Source organism: Notothenia rossii, assembly GCF_949606895.1.
Source record: "Notothenia rossii genome assembly, chromosome: 11".
Lineage (NCBI taxonomy): Eukaryota > Metazoa > Chordata > Actinopteri > Perciformes > Nototheniidae > Notothenia > Notothenia rossii.
In genome coordinates this window covers 32,838,353-32,856,185 of record NC_136910.1, presented here as the reverse complement: position 1 = coordinate 32,856,185, position 17,833 = coordinate 32,838,353, and the positions used below count along the sequence as shown (strand labels likewise).

General features: G+C 45.5%; 1 protein-coding gene across 3 annotated transcripts in view; it reads left to right on the top strand.

Annotated features, from left to right (window-relative positions):
• Positions 1-17,833, top strand: part of sh3glb2b (SH3-domain GRB2-like endophilin B2b) — a 94,994-nt gene that overhangs the window by 27,774 nt on the left and 49,387 nt on the right. For all 3 annotated transcript variants that reach the window (XM_079660644.1, XM_079660645.1, XM_079660643.1), the window contains exons 2-5: positions 1,824-1,965; positions 11,983-12,111; positions 16,819-16,952; positions 17,179-17,271. In XM_079660644.1, coding sequence (XP_079516770.1) covers positions 1,824-1,965; positions 11,983-12,111; positions 16,819-16,952; positions 17,179-17,271 — 498 coding nt within the window. The remainder of the gene's footprint in view (positions 1-1,823; positions 1,966-11,982; positions 12,112-16,818; positions 16,953-17,178; positions 17,272-17,833) is intronic.

The following is a 17,833-nucleotide window of genomic DNA, read 5'->3' as shown; positions in this document are numbered from 1 at the left end:
CTAAAATGCAACTTATAAATTGACCTGGCTGTTATATTAGCAAATATTTTTTACAGATAAGTATGTGTTTATGTAGGGAAATTTACTTACGAATGATCAGTATTCAGGTTGAGATTATTATTTGTACCCTTAGGCCAGGGGTCGGCAACCCGCGGCCCACGGGCCGCATGCGGCCCTTTAAGCCCTCTGCTCTGGCTCCCCTTGAGCTTAGACAAAAATAAGAAGGAAATAAAATAGAAGTATTTGTAGGACTATTTATATTTGGTTGCACGGTTGAAAATGTTTCGTATTTTGAGGTGATACTGTGACACATAAATAAAAAACAAAACGGTTTTAATTAGGTCAACTAAAATATGCGTCACATCCTGCTACGGTCCCGGGCGAGCGCCTTTTCTTGGCGGGGACCCCCGGCTCGATGAGCGAACTATGGATAAATCAAAGAAAAGTACCGGAGGAACACAGGATTTAATTCTGTGTGGACAGAGTTATATGCTTTCACAGCAAACGATGCTGGTTTACCAGTATGTTTGATATGTAGAGAGAAGTTGTCAAAGGTGCTGCAGCCTTTAGGTATCGAGGAACAACAGGGGAGAGGAAGACAGCTGACAATCTTCAGTCATAATTAGATGGGGTATGTAATTTATTTCAGAAAACACTTTTTATTATATTCCATGGAATGCTCTTAACGTCCCGATAGCAATGAATATATTAAATGCTTTGACAATAAATACATACACAAATTAATCTCTGGAAGCCGTAGCGCTGTAAAAAGCACGACCAATCATCTAAGCCGGCCCGGCTAAAGTAACTGGATGGCCTACCTGCCTGTCAGCCTTCCATCTGTGCACAAACTTATCTCGTGCCCTCATTGGTCATGTGCACGTTCGTGTGTGTTGGAAGAGGAGGGAAGTCTGAAGGAAGAGGCCTATTTTTTCCGGTTGTGTATTTTCAAATTCTAGCGCACTCGAGCTGGTTTGTCCATTCTTACCTACCCTACCTTTAACTCTTTTTAGGGTGCAGCTATATGTTTTATTTATTTCAAAGTGGGCACATTTTAATAATATTTTTTTCCTCTTCAAATGTGCAGAGGACTCCCCAAGTGCTGTGTTTAATTTATTTTAAAGTAGGCCTGTGTATTATTTGTAATTCTCCTTATAGGAGTTCTTTGTTTCTTATTGGAGGTTAACAGTTTTATATAATGTAATAAATAGCCTAATAAATGCCAAAAAAAATGTAGTTTTTGTCTGATATAACAATAAATACAACTTTATTAGCTATCAAGCTATGAAATATGTTTTGCGGCTCCAGACAAAAAATGTTTTGGGAAAAAGGAGCAAAATGGCTCTTTTGGTCAAAAAGGTTGCAGACCCCTGCCTTAGGTCAATTTGATTTGCAGATAAAAGACAAGGGATCCATTATGACACTCATTCTAAACTAACACAGACAACAGACAAATCTCTAAAAAAGTACCTCCTGTTCCATCATATTTATAAACATTTAAAAACCACTTGTACAAACATGAGCCATCAAGAAAGTTGATTAATAAATACATAAATACAAATTGCTTCCATAACATCTGTGCGACGCTGCTACGACCTATTAACTTGTGCAATGGCTGCTGGAACAAAGCTGTTTGCAGACGCTTAGTTCTACACTTAGGGTCAACCCCTCCGGCCCGCAGGAAGATGCTTAAACTCTGAGTGCAGAGTGGGGTGGGGGGTTTAGCCAGGTTTAGCTGTGGCTCACCAATCAGTCCACACTTAACCAAACCATGACATTAAAGAAGAGGACAGAAACATAGAAACTGTGTGTGTGTCTCTCAGTTCACAGAGGAGAAGCTGGGCCAGGCTGAGAAGACGGAGCTGGACCCTCACCTGGAGAACCTGATCAGCCGGGCCGACAGCACCAAGAACTGGACCGAGAAGATCCTGAGACAGACCGAGGTGCTGCTGCAGCCCAACCCGAGTAAGAGAGGAAACACAGCCGTGAAACTCAGGCTGCACCAGGGGGGTATACTACGAAGCTGGTTAAACCTAACCTGGATATGTTTGAGTTAGCCGGTTGGCCTAATCCAAAACATACGCGCTCTCGCTAGACTGTACTACGACGCGGGTTATCAAGTGGATCGCTCAAGCCAGCCGTGCCCTATCTAGTTAGGTACGCGTTCACATGAAAGGGGTGGTATTTGGAGCATTCGACCAATCACAAACATGGAGAAGCATACTGACAGCGCAGCGTCATACTTCCTGAAAGAAAAGTCAACTATAATATTATACATATGAAGAAGTTAAACTTTAAACATCCATGACCTAAACACTTTAGCCAGGATAAAAGCCACATAGTTGCACCTGCAAGGTGAATACAGCTAGTAAAAGAAAAAGTGTTTGAATGCGTACATTAACATGTTTATGATATCACTGCCCCGTCTAAGACAGGAGTGGATCTGACTTTAATCACATTGAGTTGAGTGTTTCGTCAACTTAATGTGTTGCTTAAAATAATACTTCTGCATACAGTATGTGACACTGAGTGTTGCGCGGCCAGATACGGCTCAGCTGACTCAGATAAGGAAATATATGATATATTATGATGTGATATGCCGCGGACTGTACTTAATGTTACTCTGATCCGGTTACTTATGTTGTGGCAGATATTTAAATAAGCTTTCTTAATGCTAATGTTATAATAGTCAGATTGCTCTGAAGATGGGAGGTGATATTCTATTAATGTTCACGTTCACACAGTCGGTGATTTTTGCCGGCCGTCTTCCTGCAACGGCAGCTTTTCTGTATTTCCTTTCTCCTGTAATGTGACTTGATCGCTTTAAACTCAGCACACTGAGCTCTGATTGGTCAGCAGGCGGTGCTTTCACTGAGTTGATCTCTTAGCCTGCAACCTAACCTGCTCAGAGGCAGGTTAGCCGCACAGCATAAGTTACCATGGAGATCTAGCCCGCTCATGGAATTCCTATTTGTGATCAAATCACAACATATACATCTCCTTCTCAGATCTGCTTTTAATATGTTATTAATATTGTGTTTTTTAACCGTGCTTTTATTTTACTTTTATGTATTTTAACCTCATTATTATTATCAAGTTGGCACAGTGTTACAAATGTGCCACAAAACCAACCAATCGGAGAACTCGAGAAGGTCAATTCTGATTTGCTGTTTTGTCTCCAATCATATCTTCTATCTGAGATACGGAAAGAGAGGGATTTTAGGTTGCCATCAAGTTTGGCCAGACTAATACATGTCTAATGTTAAATAAATGAAAACCATTCATAGTTAAGAATTAGATATTAATTATTAATGCCATAAATGATTGCATATTTACAGTTTCTTATTTCTCCAGTATGATAGCTGTCAAACATAAGTTAAATCCATTTCTCACTTAATCTAAGAATGTACCTAACCCACTAAAAGGATTTCTTCTCAAATAATCGTGGAATGATGTTGTAATAACAATAACTCATCTCTCTCGTTCAGATGAATGTGGTCGTTTTTTTACTTCTTTGCGAAACGTGTCAAATGCCCTATACTTTGGTTTCCGTGCGTAGCTCATAATCTATCATACTGGATAAATAAGAAACTGTAAATGTATTCAATCATTTATGGCATTAATAATTGATATCTATTTCTTAACTGTGAATGGTTTTCATTTATTTAACATTGGAAATGTATTATTCTGGCCAAACTTGATGGCAAATCCCTCTCTTTCTGTATCTCAGATAGAAGATACAGCCAATCAGAATTGACCTTCTCGAGTTCTCCGATTGGTTGGTTTTGTGGCACATTTGTAACGCTGTGCCAACTTGAGCGAGCACGCAGGCAAACCTGAGCGCACACAGGGTGGGGAGGTTGAGCGAGGGAGAGAGAGGGAGGGAGTGCTTGCGCACGGAGCAGGAGTTTGTAAGAGGGCTTAGAGTCAATTGTGCTTGCAAAATAAAAAATTTTCCTGTGCTCAAAAATGTTAAATTGCGAGCTCAGGATAGAGGCACAAAAATATCGCCATAGTCATGGTGCTACATTAAACTGTGACAGACTGGCTCTGTAATGTCTAACTTTGACCTTTGTGTTTTTTCACCTCCATGCTTCAGTGGACCACACAGGTAAGTCTGCTTTGTGAGGACACTGAACTCACCACACTGAGCCTCCCTTCCTTAATGAGTGCAGCTCACTGTGGCATATAGACCTGCAGCGTGGCGCCCAACCTTCATTTACAAAACATACTGTTTCAAATGTTAACACGAAAATGACAGTTAACCCATAAATAAGAACCTTTTTCATTTTTTCATTGATTGATAACGGGACAGGTGAAGTGTATATGTAGATGTATATGTGAGAGAAAAGAAGTTGTTGAATTACTGATGAGGAGAAAGACACCTGTAAACGCTTTCTGATTGGCTGCAGCCAACACTGCCTTCATGGTTACATTCTAAAAATAAGCTGTGCTAGTATCACTGATATTAATATCTTATAAAGGCTAGCATAAAATAAAGGCTGGGCGTGGGCACATTCATGGGAATGCTGAATTCAGCATACTGTCATGTTGCATAATGTCCACTGCACAATATTAAGCCCTCTTTTTAAGCCTCAAGGACCCTTCTTAGGACACTCTGCCTCCAACACCAGCACCTCATGTTAATGTATAGTAAATGGAAATGTTTTAATACAACTGATATTTTAATGGACCCAAGCCATTGGAATTAGGGGTGTAACGGTTCACAGAAGTCACGGTTCGGTTCATACCTCGGTTTGGGGGTCACGGTTCGGTACGGGTTCGGTACAACAACAAAAAGTCCCAAATGCATAATTTGGTTTGCTATTATTTATTTTTAACAGTAGTGCAGGTTTTGGTATGAAAATAAGAAACTCTAACATTTGGAATCATTAACTGTATTACACAGTTAAAAACAAACCACAAACAGTAACACACACACTCAGATGGCCATATTATTTATAATGGCTGATGTCAAACAAAAAGGTTAAATAGTTTATTAGTTAAAATAAATTATAAGAAAGTGTTTCAATCACAATCAATACTTACGTAACCCCAGTTCTCAGAGTAACATGAAGTGAGATGTCTCACTATGGGATGCGCCTCAACGCGTATGCAAACAGAAGCATCAATCTCATTACGCCAATCCTGATTGGCTGGTGATCTTGACGTCTACGTCAGGGAATCCACCCACCCTATAAGTAGCTTGCGCTACGATGCAGCGTCATTCAAAATAAGCACCTTTTCTCGCTTTGCCTTAGCAAGAAGGGCCTTCTGAGAACTGAGTTTACGTAAGTAACCTATAGTTCTCATTCATAACACTCCGTTCGATGTCTCACTATGGGATATTGAAACTCCCGTATTGCAAGACATGCTTATCTCGATAATCACCAAAACAACCAGAACTTAACAGGTAGAACCCTGTCTCAACACGGGGCCCAGCACTGCGCGGGCCACACTTGGAGCAGAGACATCTAGCCTGAAAAAAGCGGACAAAAGTGAGCGGTGAGGACCAGCTCGCTGCTGCACAAATGTCTTGGATGGAAACAACCTTGAACACAGCCCAGGATGTAGCCAGTCCACGAGTAGAATGAGCACTCAGGCCCGTTGGTGCCTGTAAACCCTGACTCGTGTAAGCCAGAGCAATCGCTTCCACAATCCAGTGGGGGAGCCGTTGCCTGGTAACAGGCTAGCCCTTATGAGGGTTAGCCCAGGATACAAAGAGTTGGTCATTGCATCGAAACTCTTTTGACCTGTCCATATAGGTGCGTAAAGCACGGAGTGGGCACAGCAAATTTGGCTGCTGTTCCTCAGAGGAACACAGTGGCGGAGGAAATGCCTCAATGTCAATGGGGGTACATGAGCCAACCACCTTAGGTAAAAAGGCAGGGTTGGGCTTCAGCAACACTCTCGTTTGCCCCGGGGCAAACCTAGTGCATGAAGGATGTACAGAGAGCGTATGAATGTCACTGACTCGCTTGGCAGATGCCAGAGCCAGTAACAACACTGTCTTCAGTGACAGGTGTTTCATGTCAGCTTCTTCTAGGGGTTCAAATGGAGGTCGAGTGAGCCCATCTAAAACCACTGCCAAGTCCCATAAGGGCACCAGTGACCTGGAAACAGGGAGGAGCCTGCGAGCCCCTTTCATAAAACGGCAGACCAAGGGATGTTGGCTAGCCGTTTTTCCCTCAAAGCCCACATGGCATGCAGCAATAGCAGCCAGGTACACTTTGATCGTAGAGAAAGCTCTGTGTTTATCAATCAGGCCCTGTAGAAATGAAAGAATCACCCCGACAGGACATTGAAAAGAAATGTGTCCCTTTTGAAGGCACCACTCCTCAAACACTCTCCACTTACAGTCATAGAGGGACCTGGTGGAGGAAGCTCTTGCACTCTGAATAGTGTTTATCACCTTCTGAGGGAGTCCCATATATATGTATTCAGGTTATACCACTCACGGGCCAGGCCCATAGTGCCAAGCGCTCTGGATGTGGGTGAAAAACCGTCCCCCCCGCCTGAGACAGTATGTCCCTGCGTAGCGGGAGCTGCCACGGCTGCCCGCACAGTAGCTGATATATCTCCGCCAGCCAGTACATTGCAGGCCAGTGTGGAGCTATTAGGATCAGTGTGTGGCGTTGTTCTCTCACTCTGGCCAGAGTTGGGGGTATCAGAGCCAGGGGCGGGAACGCGTACAGAAGGACCGGGGGCCAAACGTGGGCGAGCGCGTCCACGCCTAAAGGTGCGTTTAAATCGCGAATTGAAAAGAACAGCTGACATTGACCGTTTTCTTTTGATGCGAACAGATCCACCGCGGCCCGGCCGTAACGCACCCACAGCTGACTCACAATTATTGGATGTAGAGTCCAGTCTGCATATAGTAGTGCACCTCTGGACAGCAGATCTGCCCCTGAGGTTCATCACACCTGGTACGTGCGTCGCTCTCATAGAGAGGAGACGTCCGCAGCTCCATAAGATCAGTTTGCGTGCCAGTAACTGGAGAGAACGCAAACCCCCTTGGCGGTTTGTATACGATATTGTGGTCGTGTTGTCTGTCCTCACGAGGACATGATGTCCTCTGAGAAAAGGCAGAAAGCGTTTCAGGGTGAGGAACACCGCTAAAAGCTCCAGATAATTTATGTGTGATCGTTGCAGGTCTCTGCTCCAGAGATCCCTCACAGGTCGACCTTCGTATATACCCCCCCAGCCCGTCAGACATGCGTCTGTGGTGACCACCTTCCGCGATAGGACAACACCCATAGGCACGCCCCGTACTAGAAAAGTCGGGTGCAGCCAGTGGCGCAGTGCCATTACGCATTTCATAGTGACCATCACTCTCCGCGCGCCATGACGCGCGGGGTCCAGTCTGAGGGCAGCTACCCAGCGCTGAAACTCCCTCATGTGTAAGCGTCCCAGTCGTACCACCAGGATGACTGACGCCATGAGCCCCAGTAACCGCAGACATGATCTGAAGAGAACATATTTGCGTGGCTGGAAATGAGCGAGGCAAGCCCTGAAGGCTTTCACTCTCTCTGCTGACAGGCGGGCTGTAAAGGGCACCGAATTGAGGCGTAGGCCCAGGAAGAGTACATTCTGGGCTGGAGACAACATGCTCTTTTCTGTGTTTATTACAAAACCCAGGTCGAGCAGGTGTTTTACGAGGACATTCGTCTGCGTAATAGCCTCTTGCTCCGACTGTGCGAGAAGGAGCCAATCGTCCAGATAAGTTGCCAGGCGAATACCCTGTTGCCTTAACGGGGCTATCGCGGCTTCCATACACCATACAAACACTCGTGGGATGAGAGACAGACAGAAGGGAAGTACTCTTTACTCGTAACAGACACCCTGAAAGGCGAACCTCAGATATTTCCTGTGTGGATAATATACTGGGATGTGGAAATACGCGTCTTTCAGGTCGACTAATGTGAACCAATCGTTTTGGCGCACGAGACACAACAGAGATGTGTGAGTGAGCATTCTGAATTTGTATCTTTTGAGATATTTGTTCAGAGCCCTCAAATCTAGTATAGGCCGAATTCCGTTCCTTCCCCGTTTTGGAACGAGGAAATACTTGGAATAAAAGCCGCTCTGACTCTGTTCGGAGGGTACTATAGATATAGCCTTTTTTTTTCTAGTAGCGAGACAATCTCTTGCTCCAGAATATGGGCCGATTCTCCCCGGGCTTGCGAATGCAGAATGCCCGAAAAGTGAGGGGGGGTGACAGCGAATTGGAGTCTGTAACCCCGTGCTATTTTCTTGAAAACCCAAGCAGAATCTGTGAGCATCCTCCACTTTTCGCTTCTCAAAGCAAGTGGAGATGTCACATCCCTGTCGTCTGCCCTCTGTGTCTTTATTTGTTGTGTTATGGGTCCCTCTAGTGTCTGAACATGATGGTACCCCAGGTTGACAACCCCGTTCGACACTGCGCGTGGCGGTGATGCCTTCACAGCCCCGTCCATCGTCTGCCTTCTGAGAGAGGCAGCAGCCACTCTTAGAAGGGGGGTAGACTTCAGACTGTTTATTGTTTTTCTTTTCATTTTTATTGACTGCGCCCTTGGCTTTAAGCCTGGAAACGACAGTGGAAAATGATTTATTAAACAACAATAGTGATGAAATGTGTTTGTGTGACTTAAACAGGCAGCGGAACTTGCTGTCTTTGATGTTAAGTCCATTTCCCTCACGGTGCAAACTTGAGGATAACGTTCTGACATCACTCGAGGCGGCGGGAAGATGGGGACATGGTTGCACCCCGGAAACACATGAGCATCTAACACTGGAACGTGTCCTGGAGCTGGAGAACAGGGAACTCCCAGCTCCTTTAACGAGGAGAGGAGGCTGTCAGGCTGCCCTTTTCTTCTTCCGTGCCTGGTGGCTGAAAGTCTGGACCGGCTGTGCCTGAGCGGCTGCTGCCGGAACCGGAGACTTTCTTGGCCAGCTTGTCCTCGCCTCGTGTCTGGGCTGGAGACCCGGGACGAGCTGTGACCTCTGCTGTTTCAGGACCTTGAAACTGGCAGGACGTGAGGCAGCCTGAGCGAAGGACTGCCGCGGGGCCGTTGAAGGCGGCGGCTGGACCCTTCAGGGAAGACAAAGCTGGAGAGCCTCATCCTCTTTCTTTTTGGACTCACACCGCTGCTGCATCGAAGCTAGAGCGGAGCAAAATATGCTCTCGGGAACAATAGGCATGTCCAAGACGTCCTTTTTTTCCCGGTCTGGAAGGTTCGTCAGGTTAAGCCACCTGGCTCTCTCCTGTACAACCATTATTCCCAGTGCTTTACCCGTGGCTTGGACTGCACAGCGCTGCACACTGAGGCAAATGTCCGTGATCGCTGCGATTTCGTCCCACACAGCAGGCTCAGGTTTGACCGTCATGTCCTCGCAGAGTTCCGCCTGGTAGGCGGTCAGTAGCGAGGAGAGGTTGAGCGCCCTGGCGGACAAAGCTGCGGCTCTGTAGGCTCGTGCGGTCATTGCTGACTGGAAGCGGTCTGCCTTTGCCGGTATCGTGGGGTTCCTGCTCGGTGCCGAAGCCAGCTGCGGTTGGAGGTGGGCTGCCACCAACGGCTCCATGGGCGGCATGCGGAGCAAGCCGAGTTTCTCCATGCCGTCACAGTCCAAAGAGGAGGCACCCTGGATTGGGGCCTTGTTGCTGAAAGGGCGGTCTCTCCACGAGACCGACACCTCGTACAACATCTCTGGAACGACTGGGAGAAGCTGCCTCTTCATCCTCGCTGCTTGGGGCAAGGTCTTCCCCTCATAGCGAGATCTGGAGCTCTCCTTGGCCACTTCAGGCCAGGGAATGTCCAGCCTGGATGCAGCGCGTTGGCACACGGCCTGCAAGTCCATACTGAGGCAGGGCGAAGCTGGTGTGCTTTCGCCCGGGGGAGCGGACATCGCCTCCGGCTTTGCAGCCTGAGCAGATGAAACGAAGATGTCATCTTCGTGCTCATCCGAGTCGGATAAGAGGAACTCAGAGGTATCCTCTTCATCTTCCTCCATATAGTCCAGCTCCAGGACATCCGCCGCTGGTGGAACCACGGTGAGGTCCAGTTGGGAGCCCCAGCTCGACATAGCGCGGGGCTCTGCTCTCGCGGCCCTTGCCGCCACCGGGCCCCAGCCTGACACGGCGCGGGGCTCCGATTCCGCGGCTACTGCCGTTGTTGAGCCCCAGCCTGACACAGCGCGGGGCTCAATCTCCGCGGCGGTCGCCACCATGTCCCGATTGCCGGCCGGCAAATCAACGGACATGAAGGGGTCCTGTCCCGACAGGCTAGCTTGGCGCACTAGCCGTCGGCGGAGGCTCTTGACGGTGAAGCGGCGTCAATGCCCGCACGAACTGGGGTTATCAATAGCTTCCTGGGCGTGTTTCAGCCCAAGGCAGGACGAGCAGACCTGGTATGCCCGAGATCTTAAACCCGCAGCCTCCGAGCCGAGCCTCCGAGCAGAGCCTCCGAGCCTCCGACTCCCCTGGTGTGAGGGAGAGAAGGGTCCATCCTCGTCTGCCGGCGTGTCGGCGCGGAGGGACACGCTAGTAACAGATATGTTACCGTCTGAAAGAAAAAATCAAAACCTTATCGTTATTCCGAAAGGAAAAACGGCGGGCAGATTTTTTAATATTAACTGGTGTGTTAATATCTTTTATCTCCGTCTCCTCTGGTGTGAGGGAGAGAAGAATCCGTCCTCGCTTGCCGTGGTGTCGGCACGGAGGGATAAACTAGTAACAGGTATGTTACGGTTTGAAGAAAAAATCAAATCCCTACCGTTATTCCGAAAGAAAAAAAGGCGGGGCAGATTTCAATATTAACTGGTGTGTTAATATTTAATTCAATCTTCCGCAAAGAAAAAAGTAACCGGCAAGCGCCCGTCGACCGAATGTTAGCTTGGGTTCAGTCTGTAGACAGTTAAGCTAGCCCGGCCACTGATATTTTGAGATGTGCTCCGAAGCGAGAACAGATGTTTGAATGACGCTGCGTCGTAGCGCAAGCTGCTTATAGGGTGGGTGGATTCCCTGACGTAGACGTCAAGATCACCAGCCAATCAGGATTGGCGTAATGAGATTGATGCTTCTGTTTGCATACGCGTTGAGGCGCATCCCATAGTGAGACATCGAACGGAGTGTTATGAATGAGAACTGTATAACATCTCCTGATGTCAAAATATAAAATAAACACAATGATAAATATAAAACAAAATAAAATCTGTTGGCTGCCTTTAGGAGCAATGTCTAATATGTGTAATGAACTTGAAAGTGTGTGAGGCCATTATGCCTAAATAAAGGTACTCAAGCTTTACTCTATTTTCAAGTTCTTCTTCAAAAATATGAGTTTGTCTACGTTGTCATTAGTGAGGGCAGATCTGTTGGCGGTAACTATGTCACCTGCCTTCGAGAAAACCCTCTCGCTGGGGACTGAGACTGACTCGGATGTGATTGAGCATGTTTGACATGTTACCACTAGCATACCGTACCACTGTCGAACAACGCCGACACACCGTCCTCGTCCAATCCACAACTCGCACCCCATCATTGGTGTAGTCCACAGGGAACCCGAAATGTTCCCACACACCTGATTTAGAAGAAGCAGGTGGGTCTTCTAGCTCCTGTGTGTTGTGTGAACTCGCCATAGCTACTAACTTTTCTTCTTCATGTATTGTGTTCGTTTTGTTGTGTTCTGTTCTTGTTCTTCATTAGTTATTTACGGGCGGCTGGCTTTTAGGGGCAATACCGCCCCCTGGAATATATATAGTGTAATACTGCCCTGAGTGACAGACTTTTTCCCCACTCGTAAAAAAAGGTGTATTCGCCGTGTGACTGCATGTGCTGAACCGTGACGTCCGAACCGTGACTGTACGGGACGAATACAGATACCGTTACACCCCTAATTGGAAGACAAACCATTCTGCACTTTATCATGCAACTTCGCTCTATTCTGAATCTGAATGTTTCACCTTATGTGTTCAGTCTCACAATGATCTCTATACCCTTTCTTCCAGGTGCTAGGATAGAGGAGTTCATCTATGATAAGCTGGATAAGAAGCTACCCTCCAGAACCACCAACCCTGAGCTGCTGGGCCAGTACATGCTGGAGGCCGCCAACGAGTTTGGCCCCGGGACCCCGTACGGTCAGTGTGCTGCCACTCAAACTCATGTTGCTGCTCGTATGTGTGCTTTGTTCATGAAGTACTTGATAGTTGTTAAAGGTCACCTATTATGAAATTATGTCTTTTATACATACATATGTGTCCCCGGTGTGTAAGGAGACTGTGTAAGGAGACACTCAAAGTGTCCGAAAATACAACCCTCCTTACCCACATCTCTAAAAATTGAGGTACAACGGAGCTGATCCAGATTTGCTGCGGTCATGGCGACATTACTAAAATGTGGGCTGGCTTTACGTTGAACTCCTGGAAACGTCCCGCCCACGTCCCAACCTATCGTTCCCTACCAGAAACGTTGCTGTGTCAGAAACAATGCGCGACGCGTTTTGGAAGTAATAGGAGCTGCGTCTCACTTCTCTTAACTTCCATCCCTGCGTCCCTCACTTGCGTCTTAGTCCCTCCCACCAGGGATGCATTGAGAGACGCAAGGAAACCACGAGAAGTGAGAAGAAGCAAGGAAATGTGTTTTAAGAGCAATGAGACGTCCTTTCCTCGGAGCGTCACGTGAAGCGACGTCCGTTTGTGATGACGCCACACAGCTGATCATCTGACACACAAATACAATCCCCCCCCCTCCCCACATGCTGTTGTAGATCCAAATAAATAACGTAAAATAAGAACTCATTTTCAAAAACAGATAAAAGCCATTCTTAAAATGTATAAACAAACACTAGTTTAATATTTATTTGAGTGCGCAATAGAAAGAAAATAATTGAGAGAAGAGAAAGCATAACAGAAATATTGTGGGTTAAATAAACGTGAAAAAAGGTTGCATTATCGTAACGGTATTGTTGTAGGCATAAAAATAAGTAACGGCACTACACTTGTGTTAAACTGAGCCAAATCACGTAATTCATGTCTCAGCTGTGACTGAATGGAAATGAATATAAATACAAATGTAAAACGAAAAAAGCTGTTCCTGTTATTGTGTTCATAATAAAAATGAATTGGAGATCAGGACATTTTTTTCCAATAAATTAATACAATGATTTTTGTCGACTTTGTTGTTCAGATATGTCTCATATCTTTAACTAGATGATACATGAATTGAAACAAAACACTGCATAAACTGAGGAGTGACTCCAGTGAGTTTAATCTGTTATTTTCACTCCGCTGTTAAACTGCTCTCATGTTAAGAAGCATCAGATGCGCTGCATTGTCCAATCAGTAAATAACATTTCCAAAGAAATAAATCCTTCAAATCTGCATATTCAGTTTCTGTTTGAATGTGAAGGGTTATATGACAGAATCTCGTCTCTGCGAGTTACTGTGAAGATAAGAGCTGATTGGTGGTCCAGCTATGAATTCACAGAGGGCCAGCTATTGTAACTGAACGAGAGAGTAATGTCAAATGACAGTACAATTGACCAATCATATCTTCCCTCTAAATGGGTGGGTTTTATTATCGCAGACTTAAAGAGCATCTTGCAGGTTTTTTTTTTTCTACATTTATGCTTAAACTTGATTGAAAATTACAACTAAAAAAGTGAATGTAGGATTTGATATGTTTTACGAGACATAAGGGCAGGAATTCAGAGGGAAAGGAGCAATTTTGAGCTCTGCTCTTAAAAACAGCTTTTTTTTAAGGTCATACGTCAAACGCGTCATATTACATCACACAGGGAACACATCTCCGCTCTCTGACCGCGGGTATAGTTAGTAGTTGCGTTGAGATGAGCGGTTGTGTTTTAGTGAGCTGATATTTTTCGGTAGTTTTACATTGTATTTCACCATTTGTAATCATGGTGCAGTATTGTGTTTGTGCAGGTTGCACAAATACCAGCCTGTCAGGACATCGAGTCCACAGTAAAAAGGACCGGAGCTAGCGTTCGTTCCTGGGTGCGTTGTGCATCCACCTCCCTGCAGCACATACTCTCCACAGCTTTATCAGGAAACCGTATTACTTCTCTCTCCCCCCCCTTCGCTGCTCTCTCTCTCTCCCCTCCGGTACACGGCACCGTAAGACGTAGTGTGGAGTTGCATTAGGTAACGCTGTGATGGCTGTACTGCTCCAGCCGTCTCCTTTGTGTTTGTTTGTTTCCCCCTGTCTGTATTGTTTGTGTGTGCGTGGTGGCTGTCACTCATGGCTCCCGGCTCAACCTCCACTCACCTGCTGCAATAAGCTGTGCACCCTCCCCGACTACACACCTGCTTTCCATCAAGCCATTTACAACGGCATATCAACGGAGGCTCCACAACCTTTCTCCGCCAGATTGCCAAGTATCAGCCGTATCTCGCGTCTCTCCTCCGGTACACAGCACCGTAGTGTGGAGTTGCATTAGGTAACGCGAGATACGGCTGATACTTGCGCATTAGTTTCTGTTATGGATCAGTATCAACAGTCCTGCCAGTAACGTTACTATATTATCAATGCTATGTTAGTTATAGCCTGATATATGATAGCTAACTTCACAATGTTGTGATGTGACGTTAGCTAACATTCTGTAGCTAACGCCGGTCACTCACCAAGATAGCTGGCCAGTTCTCCACTGGTTCTCCTCACACCACAGCTCAATTTCTCTCCGATGGCCGTTATTTCTTCTAATCCTTGGCTGCTCCTGGTCTCTTGGACGCCTAGTAGGCTCATAATTATAAGGTTGTGGACCGTCATATGCATTTGAATATTCATGTTCAACTTCTTCTGTGTCTTCTGTGTCGAAACTAGCATTGGGATCCATGTTTATTAATACGTTACACCGGCCGCTCTCCCCCTTGTTTCCCCCATGTTACGTCACACGTGGGAGGTCACGTGCCGAGGCTTTTTTATGCGGAAGTGAACATTTCTTACAAAAACGACGCCAGATGTCACTGTAGTGTATATTTCTGTATATTTTTAAAAAAATCTAGTGTATTCATCATTTTCCTACAGGTGTCTTTAACCTGGAAGTTAATGACGAGTTCTGCCCGCTGTGAAGCTTTTCTTGTTTCCATAGCAACAACAACTTCCTGTCAACAGCGTAAACTCGCCTTCAAAATAAAAGCATGTCCATACAAAATAGGAAGCCAAGCCAAATTACACTTAAGACATATATACAACTGCAATGAAAGTAACACAATGCAATATCCAATATTTCAAAGAACACAAATTGGGTTATTTACAGGTGTTGTTTTATGTCAGGGGTGGGGAACCTGTATACGGCCCACGAGACAATTTGGTACGGCCCTCGAGGTAATTTATAAACACACGCAAAAAAGAAAAAAATTAGAGAAATCTAGACCGCAAAAAATTAAACAAGCGAGTGCCTGTTTTTCCTAGCCAAGGTCAGGGTCATTGAACAAAACACGAGCCTAACGTGTCATCACGTGGTATATGTATCGTCTGATAGGGGTGCAGTTCTGACTGAGGGCACCAGAACGTCGCTCCGGCACTTCCAAAAAAAATTGCAGCACCCATAAGGAACTGTACAAATGCTGCAGTTTTTGCGTGGCTGTGTCTTTAGTTGAAAGCCCAGTGGCGATCTGTTAATCTGTCATACTGATAATACAGTCAATAACTTTGTTGTTATTAGCATCTGGTTAGCTGGCTATGCTAACGAATATAAGAAGCTTTTTCTACAACAAGTGAGGTAAAGGCACATCTTTATATGATCATTATAGTTGACAAGAGAACAAGAGAATAAAGTAAACACGTATAAAATACTATATGACAGTAAAAAAAGTTGTTATTAATAAATAAGAATACAGTTTTGAAAGGGGTGATTTGTAAAATATCCATAAAGAAAAATAAATCTGTTTACAGTTCTGTTTCATATGGATGTTGAGAGATGTATCCATAGATCTCCTAATGTTGCTCTGAAAGTGCACCAGATTGATGCTTTTAACTTCAACATTTAAAAAAAAAATGCGGAGGGAATGCTCCCCCGGGAATATTTTTTTTGACCACCAAAACAGAAAGATATGGACACAAGATGTATGCAAATGTATTTAGTTTCCTATCCATGTGAACATGATTTAAGTGGTGGGGGACCTAAACTCCTCTAGGGTGGTTCCCCCCGGACCAACCTAGAGCACATTCCACAACCGTGCATGCATACGCGAGTCATGGTACGATATCTGGATTAAGAGGTTGCTTTTTCTTTGCACAACATGAAAGAAAGGCCAAATGAATGGGCTGTGATTTTAGTATTTTTAAGCAGAGGTCAATAATTTGTACGGCCCTCAGAGGATATTGTAAACATTGAAATGGCCCTTGAGAGGAAAAAGGTTGCCCACCCCTGCATTAGAAGATAGATAGAATTGGAGGGATGAAAACCCTCTTTAATGCTCACATGCAGAGCAAACAGCACACAGTGAAATGTGGTCTCTGCATTTAACCCCTCCTAGCACAAGGAGGCTAGTACTAGGAGCAGTGGGCAGATATTGTACAGCGCCCAGGGAGCAATGGGAGTGAGGCGGGTAGCGGGGGGGGGGGGGGGTTGTCCGGTGCCTTGCTCAAGGGCACCACAGCAGGGCAGGAGGTGAACTTGGACCTCTCCAAGTAGCAGTCCACACTCCATATTTAGCTCTGGTCGGGGACTTGAACCGGCAACTCTACGGCTCCCAGTCCAAGCCCCTACTGACTGAGCCACTGCCGGATCTTTACTGTTATCCAGCTCTTTTAGTTACTCTAGGCAACCAAAAAATCTGTTGGTCTGATTTGACATAATGTGTAATAGGTGTGTGTATGTGCAGGCAGCACCCTAATCACAGTGGGGGAGTACCAGAAGAGACTCGGCGGGGCTGAGCGTGAGCTCCTCCAAACCTCAGCTGCCACCTTCCTCACTCCTCTACGCAACTTCCTGGAAGGAGACTGGAGGACTATATCAGTAAGAGAATCCTATACTATACTGTTAGACATTGTGTTGGTAAAAAACCCAACAGAAAAAGCAGGAGTATATGATGGTATGCTGCCATGGACATTACAGATTTGGAGCTCATTTTTGTAGAGAGCTTCACTGTGCTGTTAGCTGAATAGAAACCTTGTTTTTCAAACGATTGTTTTCTGTATCAGGTCCCTGGTTTCTGATTGGATGCTTCCTGTCTCCTTTTTAGAAAGAGAGGCGACTAATGGAGAATCGGCGACTGGATCTCGACATCTGCAAAGCACGCCTGAAAAAAGCCAAGCAGGCAGAAGCCAAAGCAGCGGTAAGATGAAACGTTGGTTCTGTTGTGTCTGCTGATGCTATAGCTGAGAGAAGGTGATTGCAGTGAGGAAACTATGGCATTTGTTTTACTTTTATTAATGCCCACTGTTAATGTGATGCATCTTGTGCTAGCTATCTGTACATTAAATGACTGAAAAAGCCCAAAGAAGAAAGTTGCAGTTGCATTTTCATGTCAGATCATAAAGTCTCGCTCTCTCAACGATAACGTCATTGTGTTCCTCTTGTGTTGCACTTCTTCAGATAGCATGTCTGCTGAGAAAACGGCATCTTTAAAAGGAAATAAAAGCTTCTCAGATGTTCTGATGGCTGCATTGTTGCATGTAACTCAAAAAGAAAAGCCTCTTAATACCGACCACACGATGCTGTGTCTGTAGCCAGAACACACAGGCTGCACTGAGCTAACATTAGCGCTGGTGTCATGAAGCATAATAATATTCAGCCACCTAAAACTGTATACATAATCAAACAAATAAGACTATTTAGAATTATAAGGAAATGTCAAAAGAATTGTGATAGACCTCTCTCAATAGGGTAAGCATTGT